Source organism: Sycon ciliatum, chromosome 1, assembly GCF_964019385.1.
Source record: "Sycon ciliatum chromosome 1, ocSycCili1.1, whole genome shotgun sequence".
NCBI classification, from domain to species: Eukaryota; Metazoa; Porifera; class Calcarea; order Leucosolenida; family Sycettidae; genus Sycon; species Sycon ciliatum.
In genome coordinates, this window is record NC_088643.1 from 76,754,837 (window position 1) to 76,770,746 (window position 15,910).

Here is a 15,910-nt window from a genome sequence, read left to right on the forward strand (position 1 = left end):
TACACTTGATCTTGCCATCTGAAGGGTTATAGCATTCAACAGCAACAAGCAGCCTGCTACAATGTGCATCCTGTGGTGCATACCAAACTTGAATCACTGAAACTCTAGTTCAAGCGCAGGCTTGCATAACACACCATTTGACGCCCATCGCCGGAGGCGATGGGATGCTACAGCAGAAGCCATAGCAGCTTGTGCTGGGATTGCACCATTCAACAGCTTGCAAGGCTGAAGAATTGACCGCCACTATTCAGCCTGGTCTACACCACACATCTATGAAGTGGCTTTTTCTGGACAGTGAATCCCTACTTTTTGGTCTTTTTCATGTTTGTTTTTGTCCCGCACACACATCACACCTCATACTCTGGCATGCACTGGCTGTTGGTAACCACCCAGGAGAATGAAAGAAAAGTCAAGAGTAGTCTGCGAAAGAGAAGAACGTGTGTGACCATAATCGTCGGGAATCGAACCCGCAACCTATCGATTGGAAATCGCTGCACATACCACTGCACCATATGGGACACACACACACACACACACACACACACACAGACACACATACACACCCACACTTGTACTTGTACTTGCTCACTGCCAAAACTGGTCACGTGCGTCTCCCCGGGAGAGGGGAGAGAGACTCAAAAGGAATCTTGGAAAGATGACTCAATTGGCCATTGAACTACCCAACGGCCGACACCCCCTGAAATCCCCAAACTAGGGTGGACTTGAAATGATCCCACTTATGGGCTCACCACACCTCAGTAAGTGGGTGAGGACAAGGTGCAGAAAAAGGATTGACGGCATCAGGGTATCCGTCCCGGGATCCCCACACACACCCACCCACACACCCACACACACATACCCACGCGTGTGCGCACATGTGTTCACCCTCATAAGCTTACTTGATAAATTCGCTGTACAGTGCCGGGAACTTGCAGGATGGGCACTCTGACCAGTCCTCTGCCAGCATGTGCCGTCCCTGTGAGTATGACACACACACACACACACACACACACACACACACACACACACACACACACACACACACACACACACACACACACCGTGCAAAGATCAGAATAACACTGTGGAGCCGGCACAGGAAAGGATGTCATGTACTAGTCTAGTATAGGGATAGTGAGTGGAACACTGATACAGAGGGAGACGGAGATAGAGACAGACAGACGGGTGGGCGAACGGACAGAGACAGAGGGACAGAGAGACAGAGACAGACAGAGAGACAGAGAGGATACATGATCATCATCATGTAGACGTACAGTCACGATGCAGTATGGTAAGAGATTCTTGCAGTGCGCACAGTCCAGGCGCATCATCTCTACATCACTTTTACAGTAGGGACATGGCGTGGCTGGTTCATCCACTTCGCTCTTGTCTGGACGCCTATGACATAATCAACAACAGCACAGGCACAAACAATGTGTAATTTCTGTCAGATAGCAAAGAACCCGTAGCCATGCAGATTGATTCGGGGCAATGCAGGTTGATTTGGGGCAATGCAGGTTGAAGCTGAAAACACTCCAGCACATGTACAAACTCGGCAGCTCATTTCTTCCCTGATGAACGACCTTTGTTAAGTGGTAAATGTACTTGGAAGTAGAATATACATGCACTTTACCATCCCATGCACGGCGCGGTGTTGATCATGCCATGACATACCCCCCCCCCCCTCCCAGCTTACCTAACCATGCGCTCGATTTTTTCTTTGTACTTGGCATCAATCTGACTGCGGTACTCTGGTTTCATGAGCATGATGGCGATGTTGAAAGCCGTGTTGCGCCGCCCGGCACGGAACGACTCCACCACAGTCGATGTCAGTATCTGAACAGTGTCTACAAGCACACACACACACACACACACACACAGCAGCACACACACACACACACACACACACACACACACACACACACACACACAGCAGCACACACACACACAGCAGCACACACACAGCAGCACACACACACACACACACAGCAGCACACACACAGCAGCACACACACACACACACACACACAGCAGCACACACACACAGCAGCAGCATGGTAGTCAAGGACAGTGGTACTTGGATTTTGCCACCCTCGCATGGCGTGTACTATATGCATGCACACAAACATTAGCCGCATCCATTGGAGGATCATGTGATAAAGTGGAGAGGTGAACATCTGGGATTGGTGCACTCAGTCTATTGCACTGTAAACATGTCGAACGCCAGGACTGACACTTACGCGCTGGAAATCGGCTGATGTTGTTGGCAACGCGGGAGAGAAGGAAAGAAGCCATCAGGTGGTTGCCTTGCTTGACAAAATACTGCAACACATTGCACAGAAAACGATAAAAAATAGGTGCCAAGTCTTGAGGCCCTGTTGGTAGTAGGGTTAACTTCGCATTTCACTCAAGTCCTCAATAACGCAGTCCAGTTTTAAGCATTCCCGGCCACAAATGGAACAAAACCACCACAAATCAAATCAATGTGTTGTTGCAACACGTCATATAGCAACAAGACATGAAGCGGCAGCATATTACAAAAGCGGAGAAAACTGACCTTTGCCATCATGTAGCTATGCAAGATTAGCAGTTCTTCGGACATATCCGCTTTCGGCTTGATTCCGTGCTCCTTCAGTTCTACACACAGCGGCACACACACACACACACACACACACACACACACACACACACGGATACACATGCATACACAAACACACACAGACATACATTCCGGAAATGAGTGAAGGTTTTTTCTGATACTGTGGCCGACGAAACAAACAGATACAGGCCCGTGTATGCATACGCACAGAGACTGTGCCGTTGGCAAAATGATGGCAGTAGTACGCGTATGCACATAGACAAACAGAAGCACACACACGTGCAGGCACGCACACACACACACACACACACTTCCACACACACACACATGCACTTCCACACACACACACATGCACACACACACACACACACACTTCCACACACACACACATGCACTTCCACACACACACACACACATGCACACACACATGCACACACACGCGCGCGCGCGCGCGCACACACAGCTAATGTCAATCACTTACCATTGGACATGCGGTAGAGCATGTCATGCGCTACACGGTAGTTGCCTGTATTTTAGACCATCATTTGCAAGGGGAAAACACCAGCAACAACACAGCTAGGTCAGAAGGACATACAAACTTAAAAAATCCTCGCCTCACTTAAAAAATCCTCGCCCGCCGTATTAAAGTTCACTTACAAGTAAATACTGAGTTCTGTCTAGCACGGAAAGGAATATCGATGAAAAAAATACGAAAACTGAACACCTCTTTTACAGGTAATACTGCAGTAGTACAAGTAAGGTTGTACACAGCGAAGTGTAGTAGCTTTCGACAGAGAAAGACGACGAAGAAAATGCTACGAAAGTCCTTTCGTTGGCAGCTTCCACGAAGAAATGGAACTTCAAGGTTCTCTGAATACGAGAAATTAATCTCGCATGCACATGGCCAGTGTAAAACAGCACACATGTGTGGCACATCGCTGTGTTGCACTACAGTACACATGCGTGGCACATCATTGTGTGGTGGCAGTGCGGGGATGGCTACGAAAACAGCTTTCACTGCTGAGCTCACTTTCGGTTGAAAGTTGCCGAAACTTTCTCGAGGTCTAGACTCCGTCCACACCTTACAAATGTCCGTTGTGCACAATCTCTCCGCTGACTGCCAGAGATTCTTACAAATGTCCGTTGTGCACAACCTCTCCGCTGACTGCCAGAGATTCTTACAAATGTCCGTTGTGCACAATCTCTCCGCTGACTGCCAGAGATTCTTACAAATGTCCGTTGTGCACAACCTCTCCGCTGACTGCCATGAGAGACTCTTACAAATGACTGTATGATAGTACATGTAGTGTAGTGAACGACGGTGGGTCTGCAAATGCAAGGTGTGCATCCTACCTGATGATTGATCTTCACGCGCAATAATGATGGCGGTGTGCGCAGCATCGTTGTATTGTTCCAGTGCCATGTACAACTTGAACAGGTACCTAGCATCCTGAACAGCAGCAACAGCAGCAAAAAGCAATAAGGAAGAAAGGCAACACACATTAATGGATACTAGTACGCATGCATACAATGTCTCAGTCCGTGTCCTTGCATGTGTACATGTAGCCGACGTGCTCAAGGTCGAGAAGGAGATGTTAAATACAGCTGACATTCAGTTCATGTAAAAATGTTCTACGTCCTCATGCTTCAACCGTGATACGACAGGTACTATGGCAGCCACAAACGAAATCACAAGAACGATATCTGTCTCACCTTAGGCTGTTGATCTTTCTCGCCCATCAAATAGCTAATGACTTGCTTCAGCACATGATCAGACTTGGATTTACTTGCCTGACAAGAGGTAAGCAACAGCAGCAAGATGAGCACAAACACATGAACTTCACAGAGCTGCTACAGGGACGTCGGAAGGTATTTTAGTGTGATACGGTCAGCCATTTGAAGTACAATTTACTCATGTGGGAGGGGTGGCTGAGCGGAAATTTTCGGAAATTTGATGGAAATTTAGATCCCAGATCAGTGTATTTTATTGATTCACGGGGTACCTGGGGCAAAAAGTGGTACGGTCAATACCGTAGTGACCGTACCGTGTCCGACGCCCCTGTGCTACATCATCACACACAAAGTTAACGTGTCATGATGGGAAGGTGAGTGGGGAAACACAGCAGCGCAGAATTCTGTAGCAGCAGTTGCAAGAATCACTATTCGAGTAAGACTTGCACTCACCACGTCAATGGTGCCCTCAACGGCTTCATCCAGTTGATCAAGCGGAGCGGTGAAGTACTGCTGAAGAGCCTACACGTGCATACCGCCACAACAGCATACAGCTAGTCAGCATACACCTGACACATGTGTAGAACCTAGGTGTAGAACCTAGGTGTAGAACCTAGGTGTAGAACCTAGGTGTAGAACCTAGGTGTAGAACCTAGGTGTAGAACCTATTACAATTCCTATTGTGTGGGTCACCATGTATCCAACACCAGTACACACACACACACACACACACACACACACACACACACACACACACACACACACACACACACACACACACACACACGTGTGCACACACACATACACACACGCACACAACGGAGGCAAAAGGCTGTGTCGCTGTAACTTCAAGTTTCAGTGACTGTTTCACACATTTCAGCGATCATCCGACAGCAGCATTCGGCATTCACTACTGGATTCTCTACGAGCAGGCCTGCTGCGTCGAGCTGCCTCAACTGGCCGTATTTGTTTATTCAATACTAGTACGTATTCTCGTATTCCGCTGCAAACCATGACATTCAGAACACAATGTAAAGAGTACTGGTGTCGTACAGAGAAAAAGGAGAAAATACATGCACTCGTGCGCGCAGTGGCGCAACTTGTACAGTCTGCACGCAGCGGCAAACGCCGAGCGCTGCGCAACGCCAACAACGACAACAACAACAACAACAGCAACAACAACAGCAACAACAACAACATTGGTATACAGCATGCAGTAGATGGAAACTGATATCATACATTCTGATAGTCCTCAGCCAGTTTCCAGAACTTGCCAGCCTGCACTGGTTTTCCGCGTGTTTGGAAATGTTGCGCAATCCCTCGGTACTCTTCCTTGGAGCCATCATTACCTGCATAGATCCGACAGGAATTTGTCACAGAATACATGCACGTATTGCAGTGTTCTTTGTCATATTTCGTAGTAGTACGTGTACTAGTAGTGGAATGAAACTTGTGATCGGATATTCACCTGCCAATTCAATTAGCACTGGCTTCCGCACTCTTTTGTGTAGTTTATAATTCTTGTATTCTCTGTCTCACCGCCGATAATACCACACCGCAGTACACGCTGTGTACACAGAAACTACTTCTTTCAGTAGATGTGTGTTCGTTTGTTTCTACCGCAAACAGTAGATCCTCCTTTCCTCTACCGGCTCTACCAGGTTGGAGGCCGGTAGAAGTCGGCAAAAGTCGGTAGAAGTCAGCAGAGGTACGCTATTTCTCTACGAGTACTTGTGTGATCATATTGCGAGTGTTCATTAACTTGGTCATCACCATCCCTATAATCCCTATCCGCAGAGCATATACTAACCAATGATATCGGCAAACTCTTCCATCTGGTTATGTTTCTTGGCCAATTGGAATGCCTCCTCCGTGCGCTTGGAAATTATCAAGAAGTGAATGGCAGATCCATACTCGTCCAGCTTCAAAAAGTACCTGACACCAGACGGACACACGGCGTGCCCATGCACACACGTGCACAGACAGACACACACGCACACACACCATTGGACCATTGGACGCCCATCGCCGGAGGCGATGATAGCGATGCTACAGCAGAAGCCATAGCAGCTTGTGCTGGGATTGCACCATTCAACAGCTTGCAAGGCTGAAGAATTGACACACACACACGCACGCACACACACACACACACACACACATCTATAAGCATTCGTTCAGTATAGATCCACAAGCCAGAGAGCACAAAGTATGAGTATGTCACAGACTGTACCACTGAGCAACGCCGCACATACTTGGCCACTAAGGAAGCCGCCTCCGTTGATGACGCATCAGGTACGATTCTGACAGCGGATTCTGGATCATTCAAGTCATCCAGATAGACCCTGCACAGGATTAGCATCAACACCAGCAACAGTAACACCATCACCATCAGCAGTAGCAACGACTTTATTACAGGATGAGCATGAACAGGATCGGTAGCAGCAGTAGCAACTATTTCAAACGGAGGATACACAAGAAATGTGCTCAGAATTTTTTTTAAATAAATGTATCTCACGCCTCTCATGAGACTCAGTCAGACTGGGGTGTCCCATCCACAGGAACGCCACCATCAAACCCATCAAACCCATTGCAAAGTGGTCAAACCCATCAAACCCATTGCAAAGTGGTCAAAAGCCAAAAATCCCGTTTGCTGCATCTATGTTACTCTCATGCTAGGCCACGAGTTCCCAACTTACTGTGGGTAACAGCACGGTGGTAAAATCTTTCCGCTTCCAAGCAGGACTTGAACCTGGTACCCTCTGTTTCTCAATCATGATTTTTAAACCATCCCACTATGCCTAGTTTGATTGGTCGCTCGGGATGCAATGACATAATTATTACAAACTAAAATGCATGCATGCGTTAAGCCACCTGCTATGATTGACAAATAGAAACAGTCTGAGTTTCTGTTACTAACCGAATAGCAGCCACGTAGTCCTTTGCCTTGATGTACGCCTTAGCAGCAGGTTTGTACTGGCTGTTAGCATGCATTGCCTTGGCATACAGTGACTGCACCTTTGCTGAGCTGACACGGTCTATCAGGCTTGTTGCCTTGGACCTGCAGGCAAGAAAGGCACATGGAACCAGGGTTGTGCGGATCGTCTGGAAGAATAAACTTTCTTTCCACTTTTTTTCTTGTTTTTCTTTTGTACTTTGGCCATGGCTCGGTCATGATCGCCCTCATCTCTGGGGTTGCTCTCCATATAAGCATTGCGTGCAAATGCTACGAGATTGAGTTGAATAAATAAAACACTATAGCACTATGACACAACAAACACTGGAAACATCCTAAGAAAACTATCATTGCACACAACCACCAAGAATGCCAAGTCAGGCAGAATGCCGAACGGTTTCGACAGTCACGAAAAGGTCAAGTAGTCCACCATGTTTATAGCTACCACTGAGAAACTTGGAAGCCTTTGGACTAGTGTATAGTTTCCAGCCGCATTTGGCTCGCACTCTATGCTCACTGCACTCCCCTGCACACACTCCCCTGCAACGGGTTTTACTTCAAACACAATCAGGCCACTGGTACTGGGTACAAGCTAACTTCAACAAACCACAGTGACACCAATACCAATTATTATTTCAACTTAGATGCTAACTCTCTTGGGAGAGTAAAGGCGCCAAAGAACACCCGACGCCGCGCGTTGATGACTCAAGCTCAAGCCATTCGCAAACTCAACAAGATGTACTGGATAGCTTCTTAAGGGTTGAACACTTTTGCCACAACTAAAATACTAGTAGCAAATGTGCTTTCTCACGCCTCACGCCGGCGCCGTCAACAGCAACATTGCAAGACAAAAAGAAGACTACTTTGAAATAAAAATGGATAAAGCAGCTCATTCTTACACTACCACCCTTCCCCTAAAAGCAATCCGTGCTCACCAATTCTTTGCCCGTAGATAGAAAGTAACGGACTTCTCCCACACCTCGGCCTGCTCATAGAATAGAGCCGCCTCTGCAAATAGCTACACGCAGAAGCAAGGAAGGAAACACATGCCCAAGAAGGTGAAGAAAAAGCATGTTCAATTATGTAGGTATAACGAATGTCGCATGGTAAAATGTGATGATGAATTGGCACTGCAACCAGCAGTCAGCTTTGAAATAAAGGCATCATGTATGCTGAAATGTTCTATGCTTTTATCCCAGGTAAAAGATAATGGCTTGAACTTTGAAGATCGGTTTTATGAGCTTTTATCACAGGTAAAAGGAATTAAATACTGGTCAAGTAAAGAAGTACCTCTCCCCTCCTGTGAGATGCCACCATCACATGGCTTGGGCGTTATAGATGCAGATATTTTAAATGGTAGGGAGGACAGGTCAGGTCAACCCAGTAGAGGCCAAAGGTCTAATGATCCCATTTGCTGCCACAAGTGTATGTACAATACGCACATCTGATGGCCTGGTCTGACACCAACAACACAGGGACACTGACCTTCATTCCTTCCAGGATTGACGCACACTCTTTGTATAGCTTGGCATCGCCCACCTCGTTTGCCATAGATGTGCCTCTGCCAAGAGAAGCCGAACATTATACATGTAACATCACACGAGATAACCATTCATCCATTTGTTTGTTTTTAAGACTGTTGTGTTCGAATGCAATCATCTACTTCGAAGTATGATATTGCAAATTGCACTGGGATTCCTCGGTAATATCCAAAGCAGAAAATATAGGGATACTGTGAATGCTTTTCAGGAGGTAAGCAAGACAGATGGCTTGCTCAGTACCATTATTTCATGGGAGTAACGGATCATAAAGAGAGTATTGAGCTGCATCGGCTACTACTAGCCAAAGTTCAATGACAGTACATGCACTCGCAATCCCGTCCGGCACTGTCTACCCACCATGGTTTGTCATGAGCAAGCAGCTACGAAGTAAAAGAAATCGACGGCAATTTATTGCTCATGCATCAACAGCACATACTTCCTGATCTCTCCGAGACGAAGCGCCGTGCGAGCAATGCCGCTGCGGCACTTTTCATTGTGCTCTCTTTGCTGCAAGGCAAAGGGAAAGAGAAAGGAGACGGGAGGTTAATACCATGTCATGGTGTTAGACAAAATAGAACAAGAAGGGAAGGCATTGAAATTAACCATCAAAAAGAGGGTAAGAGGACACCAATGCTAATGTATCCATGCAACAGCATGTAGCTAGTCACTGTCTGTCTACACTGACATGCCAATTTCAAGTAGTATTTATCTTGTACAGTTCTTGGGCATGCTAGTTTTGTACAGTGAACTGACGCCACCACCAATCACATACAGTGTTACTAACGTCACCATAGTAACTAAGAACATACCATATATGGTGTTACAAGACAGTGTGGCAAAAACACCACGGCGGCATGCACGTACGTATCGTTTTAACCAACAGTTAGTGTACCTCAGTGTTCTTTGTGAGACTTCGCTCATAGTGATACAGAGCATTGGCGTAGTCAGCACTGAGGGCAAAAGAACAGAAGAAAAAGACACGTACTACATGAGGAGTGAATGCGAACGGCTGATACAATACATGCATCAAAACACTCTTCAAAACACTTTTCTGCATAATCCATGTAATAATTTTGGCAACAAATACTCTCTTCCTTTGACTACTGCTACAGGTGCAACTGAGCACACCGCTGCGTGTATACGTGTTACTGAGCATGCAACTGAGCACACCGCTGCGTGTATACGTGTTACTGAGCATGCAACTGAGCACACCGCTGCGTGTATACGTGTTACTGAGCATGCAACTGAGCACACCGCTGCGTGTATACGTGTTACTGAGCATGCAACTGAGCACACCGCTGCGTGTATACGTGTTACTGAGCATGCAACTGAGCACACCGCTGCGTGTATACGTGTTACTGAGCATGCAACTGAGCACACCGCTGCGTGTATACGTGTTACTGAGCATGCAACTGAGCACACCGCTGCGTGTATACGTGTTACTGAGCATGCAACTGAGCACACCGCTGCGTGTATACGTGTTACTGAGCATGCAACTGAGCACACCGCTGCGTGTATACGTGTTACTGAGCATGCAACTGAGCACACCGCTGCGTGTATACGTGTTACTGAGCATGCAACTGAGCACACCGCTCCATGTATACGTGTTACTGAGCATGCAACTGAGCACACCGCTGCGTGTATACGTGTTACTGAGCATGCAACTGAGCACACCGCTCCATGTATACGTGTTACTGAGCATGCAACTGAGCACACCGCTGCGTGTATACGTGTTACTGAGCATGCAACTGAGCACACCGCTGCGTGTATACGTGTTACTGAGCATGCAACTGAGCACACCGCTGCGTGTATACGTGTTACTGAGCATGCAACTGAGCACACCGCTGCGTGTATACGTGTTACTGAGCATGCAACTGAGCACACCGCTGCGTGTATACGTGTTACTGAGCATGCAACTGAGCACACCGCTGCGTGTATACGTGTTACTGAGCATGCAACTGAGCACACCGCTGCGTGTATACATGTTACTGAGCATGCAACTGAGCACACCGCTCCGTGTATACGTGTTACTGAGCATGATTGATATCAGGCCGTGTCCACTAGGCTGGTAAGCATACCGTAATTCCATGTCCCGTGCAACCTCTCTGGAGACCAGCGGCACTTGCTCAGGCGCCAGTGTTTTGGCTAGCTGCAGAGCTTGATCCCAATGGCCAAGATCCTTGCGTAGCTGTGGCAATGTCAATACAGGGAGATGAACAGTAGGAGACAACAATATTTAACATGTACATCAAATATTTCATTAGTTGAGGGAATGGAAATGGGAAAAAGTCTAAAATAAAAATTGACTGTCACCACCAGGACTCGAACCAGGGACATTCGCTGGAAGCCAGCGATGCTCTAACCACTGAGCCGCAATAATATTTGGTACTTCAAAATATGTCCACATATCTTATCATTTGTCTGATGATTGATTCGGCATGAAACCTTTAAAAAGGTCACAACTAAATCCAATGGGGCCTTTCCCCTCCAGGTGAGTAAGAGGTTTGCAGCACTTTGGTGACAATTGCCAGCATCATCTTCTGTGTAACCATGTACCATGCATGTAAAATTGAGTAGGCGTGTAAATACTCCACCAGATTTTGTTTTACCAGAGGCACCTTGCTAGCTTCTAGGAACTGGACACTTCCCCCGTTTCATTCAGTGGTGATTGCCTACACTGCACCGAAGCTTTACAACCTTCGCAGCGCAAGTAGATCGCCAGTGTGTCCCGCCCTGTGATGGGCCGGGAGTGCTGAGAATAATTGTGATTACCTCGAGTGCTTCCAGTGGATAGCTCGACTTCAAGAAGAACATCTGTAAGTGCACACATGTCACACATAAACCCATGCAGACCATTGGCAATGTTTTTCACATGTAATCATGTGCATGCAGCACTGGTCATGTGATCATCAGGGCTGTACTGTTAATGCTAGGTAAAATACGCCACATCAATGAATGGCCGCACCAGATTTGTCTACTTGTACGTACTACCACTTGCATGCAAAGAGCATGGATCTCTTAAACTTTATCGCCAAGCAAAGTCAAAGACATGATCCAGTGTGTATGTACACGTGTGTATGAGTGGGCTGCCAATCAGCCGGACAAAGGAAGGCTCTGTGAGGACAATAGGATTGCGGAGATGACACACCAACAGCTAATGCTCACCTGTGCAGGGTCGATTTCCTGCAGCTGCACCAAGAGAAAGCCCTTCAGGCTTTGTATGTCATCAACAAGCTGCAGCGTAAAGATACATGTACAGTGTGTGTAAGCGTCACTGTGACCCTCCCACAGCTGAGCTGAAGAAGACGGCAGGTGTATAGGATAACTTAGCCGGTAAGGCCTCGCAAACTGCATTCCAGTCTTAGCAGCACTATTGCGATGCGGGTATGTAATGTACTTGTCAAGTACACGACTGTGTGTCAGTGTCAATAACACTTTACTCTCAAAGATGGACAGAGAATCAACTGTCTGCTTGGTTCAGTCATAGCAGCACTGATCCAGCAAGAGCCGGTATGAGCCTGTAAGAGATACTCTTCCTTACCTGAAGTTTCTCCAGTGCCATGACTCGGTGTGGTGACTTGACTCGACGGTAGCAGCGCAATGCTACATGGCAAGGACAAAGCACAGAAGTAGACGGCGTGGTCTGCAGGAGCCGCTAGCAACCATCTACAGCATATTGCTGACATGTGTAGCACTGTGTGTGCACAGTACACCAGTGGGTCAAGGCTAGGCCGTGGGTATCGTAGCTCAGAGTTTCATGCCTGCACATACGTCATGTACATGTGTGGCGGCATACAGCGCAATCATCCGACAACATGGTGTACAGCGCAATCATCCGACAACACGGTGTACACAGCGCATCCTTGGTGTAGTACAGTACAGTGAAACAGCTGTCTAAGACGACCGCTCAAGGGACCTTCAATATGTGGTCTTTGTTACCAGGTGGTCTCCTTATCCAGGGCCGTCTAACTGGAAATAGCATCCCTTGGTCCTGGCCCGTTACAGTGGTCTTCTAGGACAGGTTGTCGCATTATCCGAGTGGTCGCCTTGACACGTTTTACTGTAGTTGTGTTGCGTGTTGACTGTTATGTGTTGACTGTTATGTGTTGACTGTGCATGGCATTGCTGGACTGGGTGCGCAATCTCCAGATGTCTTGCGAAGAATGATGCATCCGCATTCGTCATCTCATGTGCCATGTCTGGAACATTATCAACACCAATGGAAAGATGTAACGGCACCACTGGCGGGGCATGGGGTAGTACCCTACACCTGCTGTTTGCTGTAATGTGTTCTACTGCAATGCCAACACAGGTTAGTTAGTCAGTTACCCATGTCAAGGTCCATCATGACCATAGCTGCCCAGGCCACGCGTTCATAGCCGTTGTTCGAGTCAAGACGGACGGCCACGTTCCATGCATCATCCAGCCTGTATTCAAACAACACAACACACACTAATAGTAAGAGCTCTGGCTCTGGGGGGGTTCTGGCAATAACAAGTCAATCCTGAATAGCACTGATATGTTCAGTGACAATAAGCGTGCATTGAAAGTAGGTATACCAGCCAGCTTTGCCTATACACAAACTGGAAGTGAATAGCTTGAAGACTCAAGAAGAGTGATCTTACATGTAGCATGGAGGCTGAGGCATCGCGCAATGAGAACATAGCATACACATATCAAGCAAGCCATAAGAGGCAAGTAGAGGTGCAGGGTCACATCCACCTTGAGGAGCTCCGGACACACACGTACACAACTTGCAGTGGAGTGATGCGCTGCTTCTGTGATGCTTTTGTTTTTAAGACAACACACATTGTGTGCGGACAGGTGGCGATCTGTACAGATTGCATGCAGGGAGACTCGGCTTGTGTACAGACATCAGTCAATAGATAAGATAGTGGCAAACTTTGCAGGACTCCTGCGCTGTGCAAGTGCTCACCTATTCAGAGTCAATGCTCTCTCCATTATCTTTTCCATCTGCAAGCACACAAAGCAAACGTACATGTAGGCACTGGCTTTGAGCAGTTCACCACACCAGCTTCCCACACCAGCTTCTCACATCAGCTTCTCACATCAGCTTCTCACATCAGATTTGCACCGAATAGCCAGGTAGTCCGTCCGCCCATAAACAACCTTCAGGTCCAGTCGTGAAACAAACATTTCGGATCCAGTCTCGGAATAAAACGACTACAAAGCAGGACAAGCATCTCTGCACCTTTCAGCTAAAAGCATGCAGACCACGAAAAAGCGTATAGAAATAACGAGATTGCACAAGTGTGGTTAGACTCGCACACTGATGTAATGTAACTGCTCAGTGGTGCAATATACAGTGCTAGTATACTTGTAATGTAACTGCTCAGTGGTGCAATATACATTGCTAGTACACTTGTAATGTAACTGCTCAGTGGTGCAATATACAGTGCTAGTATACTTGTAATGTAACTGCTCAGTGGTGCAATATATATTGCTAGTACACTTGTAATGTAACTGCTCAGTGGTGCAATATACAGTGCTAGTATACTTGTAATGTAACTGCTCAGTGGTGCAATATACATTGCTAGTACACTTGTAATGTAACTGCTCAGTGGTGCAATATACAGTGCTAGTATACTTGTAATGTAACTGCTCAGTGGTGCAATATACAGTGCTAGTATACTTGTAATGTAACTGCTCAGTGGTGCAACATATATTGCTAGTACACTTGTACTGTAACAGCAGGTGTGTTTGCATTAAAATGAGAAAAAACCCAGACGAAGTGCTATGACTTTCCCTGTGAGTAACCCTCAAGCATGTGACAGGGTATGCAGACTCAGCATTCTCTCCTCACCAGTGCTGGGTCTGATGTATCTGCAAACGACGGGTTCAGCAGAGAATGCGACTCCAGACGTTCGTACGTGATCTGCATACGGGAATTCCACACGCACGCACACACGCACGCACGCACACACAACCAAATACAGGTCAAGAACAACACTCTAAAGCACTAAATCACTATTACCGGTAGGTCCACAGCGAGAAGTGATACCCTGTGCTCTGGGTCTAGTGTCTTTATCTTCTGTCACGACTAAAGCCCGATGGCAATCAGTAGACGGAAATACAAGAGAGCAATTTACACAGTGAATGCGGCATGCGCAATCAACACATAGCATACGTCATTAATTATATTAGCACAGGAAATACATTAGCACAACCAATGCGGCCGCATGGCATACCTCGGGTAGCATACCTTATTCATGTCACTTAGGCACATCACAACTCCATCGTGTAAGCGTAGTGGAACATAGCTGCTGGGAAGCGTGTGAACTTCATCCAAGGACATAATGTCCGGCTCTACAAAGGCAGGGATGATCATAACGGGGGGGGGGGGGGGGTTCAGATGGCAACAACAGTTCATATGGACAGGATACTGCACAAAAGAGAGTAAATGCACTGCCACTGCACTATCTGCTAATACTTCAGCAGACTAGATTGTCTATTCTGTAGACTTGGTTCACAAATCCTGTCATCTATACTGGGTGAATGTTGCTCATAGTAGTTCTGAAGTTCTGTTACCTGTATTGGGTGAACGTTGCTCGGAATCTGACAGGATAATGCATGATAGTTCTAATAAGGAAGTACAAATAGAGGGTCCACTGGAAAATCTCAGACAGCTGAAGTTCACACATAACGTTACTAGTAGTCTGATAACAAAGCCCTTGCACTGACTGAGGGAGCTAAACTGAACGTTAGTCGGTATTCGGATGTGCTACCATGCTGCAGTGCTTCCATGAACAGTGCAACGGCTGTAGTATAATCTAATCTAATCTAATCTACACGTATTCCAGAGCTGAACGCCAAGAATCTGGACTTTCAATAGTTCAGGCTGTTCTCTACTCAGTATTCAAGCATTCCCAGGCTAACTGATGGCCTACCTCGAATTGTGTTGAAATTGACGATGTGAGTTGTTCCCTTGCTTTTCTGGTCCCAGACAACAAACGTGTCCTGAATACATGTGTCCAAAATAGACAAAATCCACACACAGCTCAGAACTAATAGCCACATCCCCGGAGGTGCGACAGCTGAAATGGCGTCCAGGGGTCCTCCCAGAGA

The 15,910-nt window shown here is 46.9% G+C and overlaps 1 protein-coding gene across 1 annotated transcript in view; it reads right to left on the reverse strand.

Moving 5' to 3' along the window:
- The window catches only part of LOC135805554 (WD repeat-containing protein 19-like), a 36,069-nt gene that overhangs the window by 1,039 nt on the left and 19,120 nt on the right, over positions 1-15,910 (reverse strand). Inside the window, exons 24-49 of the mRNA XM_065319605.1 lie at positions 15,733-15,802; positions 15,048-15,151; positions 14,649-14,720; positions 13,761-13,798; positions 13,154-13,251; positions 12,366-12,427; positions 11,990-12,058; positions 11,597-11,638; positions 10,903-11,012; positions 9,717-9,774; positions 9,261-9,331; positions 8,769-8,844; positions 8,219-8,301; positions 7,248-7,388; positions 6,583-6,672; positions 6,141-6,265; positions 5,570-5,679; positions 4,784-4,852; positions 4,313-4,390; positions 3,953-4,049; positions 3,081-3,125; positions 2,558-2,637; positions 2,241-2,322; positions 1,697-1,847; positions 1,275-1,398; positions 900-976 (exon numbers count right to left, since the gene is read on the reverse strand). Coding sequence (XP_065175677.1) covers positions 900-976; positions 1,275-1,398; positions 1,697-1,847; positions 2,241-2,322; positions 2,558-2,637; positions 3,081-3,125; positions 3,953-4,049; positions 4,313-4,390; positions 4,784-4,852; positions 5,570-5,679; positions 6,141-6,265; positions 6,583-6,672; positions 7,248-7,388; positions 8,219-8,301; positions 8,769-8,844; positions 9,261-9,331; positions 9,717-9,774; positions 10,903-11,012; positions 11,597-11,638; positions 11,990-12,058; positions 12,366-12,427; positions 13,154-13,251; positions 13,761-13,798; positions 14,649-14,720; positions 15,048-15,151; positions 15,733-15,802 — 2,222 coding nt within the window. The remainder of the gene's footprint in view (positions 1-899; positions 977-1,274; positions 1,399-1,696; positions 1,848-2,240; positions 2,323-2,557; positions 2,638-3,080; positions 3,126-3,952; positions 4,050-4,312; positions 4,391-4,783; positions 4,853-5,569; positions 5,680-6,140; positions 6,266-6,582; positions 6,673-7,247; positions 7,389-8,218; positions 8,302-8,768; positions 8,845-9,260; positions 9,332-9,716; positions 9,775-10,902; positions 11,013-11,596; positions 11,639-11,989; positions 12,059-12,365; positions 12,428-13,153; positions 13,252-13,760; positions 13,799-14,648; positions 14,721-15,047; positions 15,152-15,732; positions 15,803-15,910) is intronic.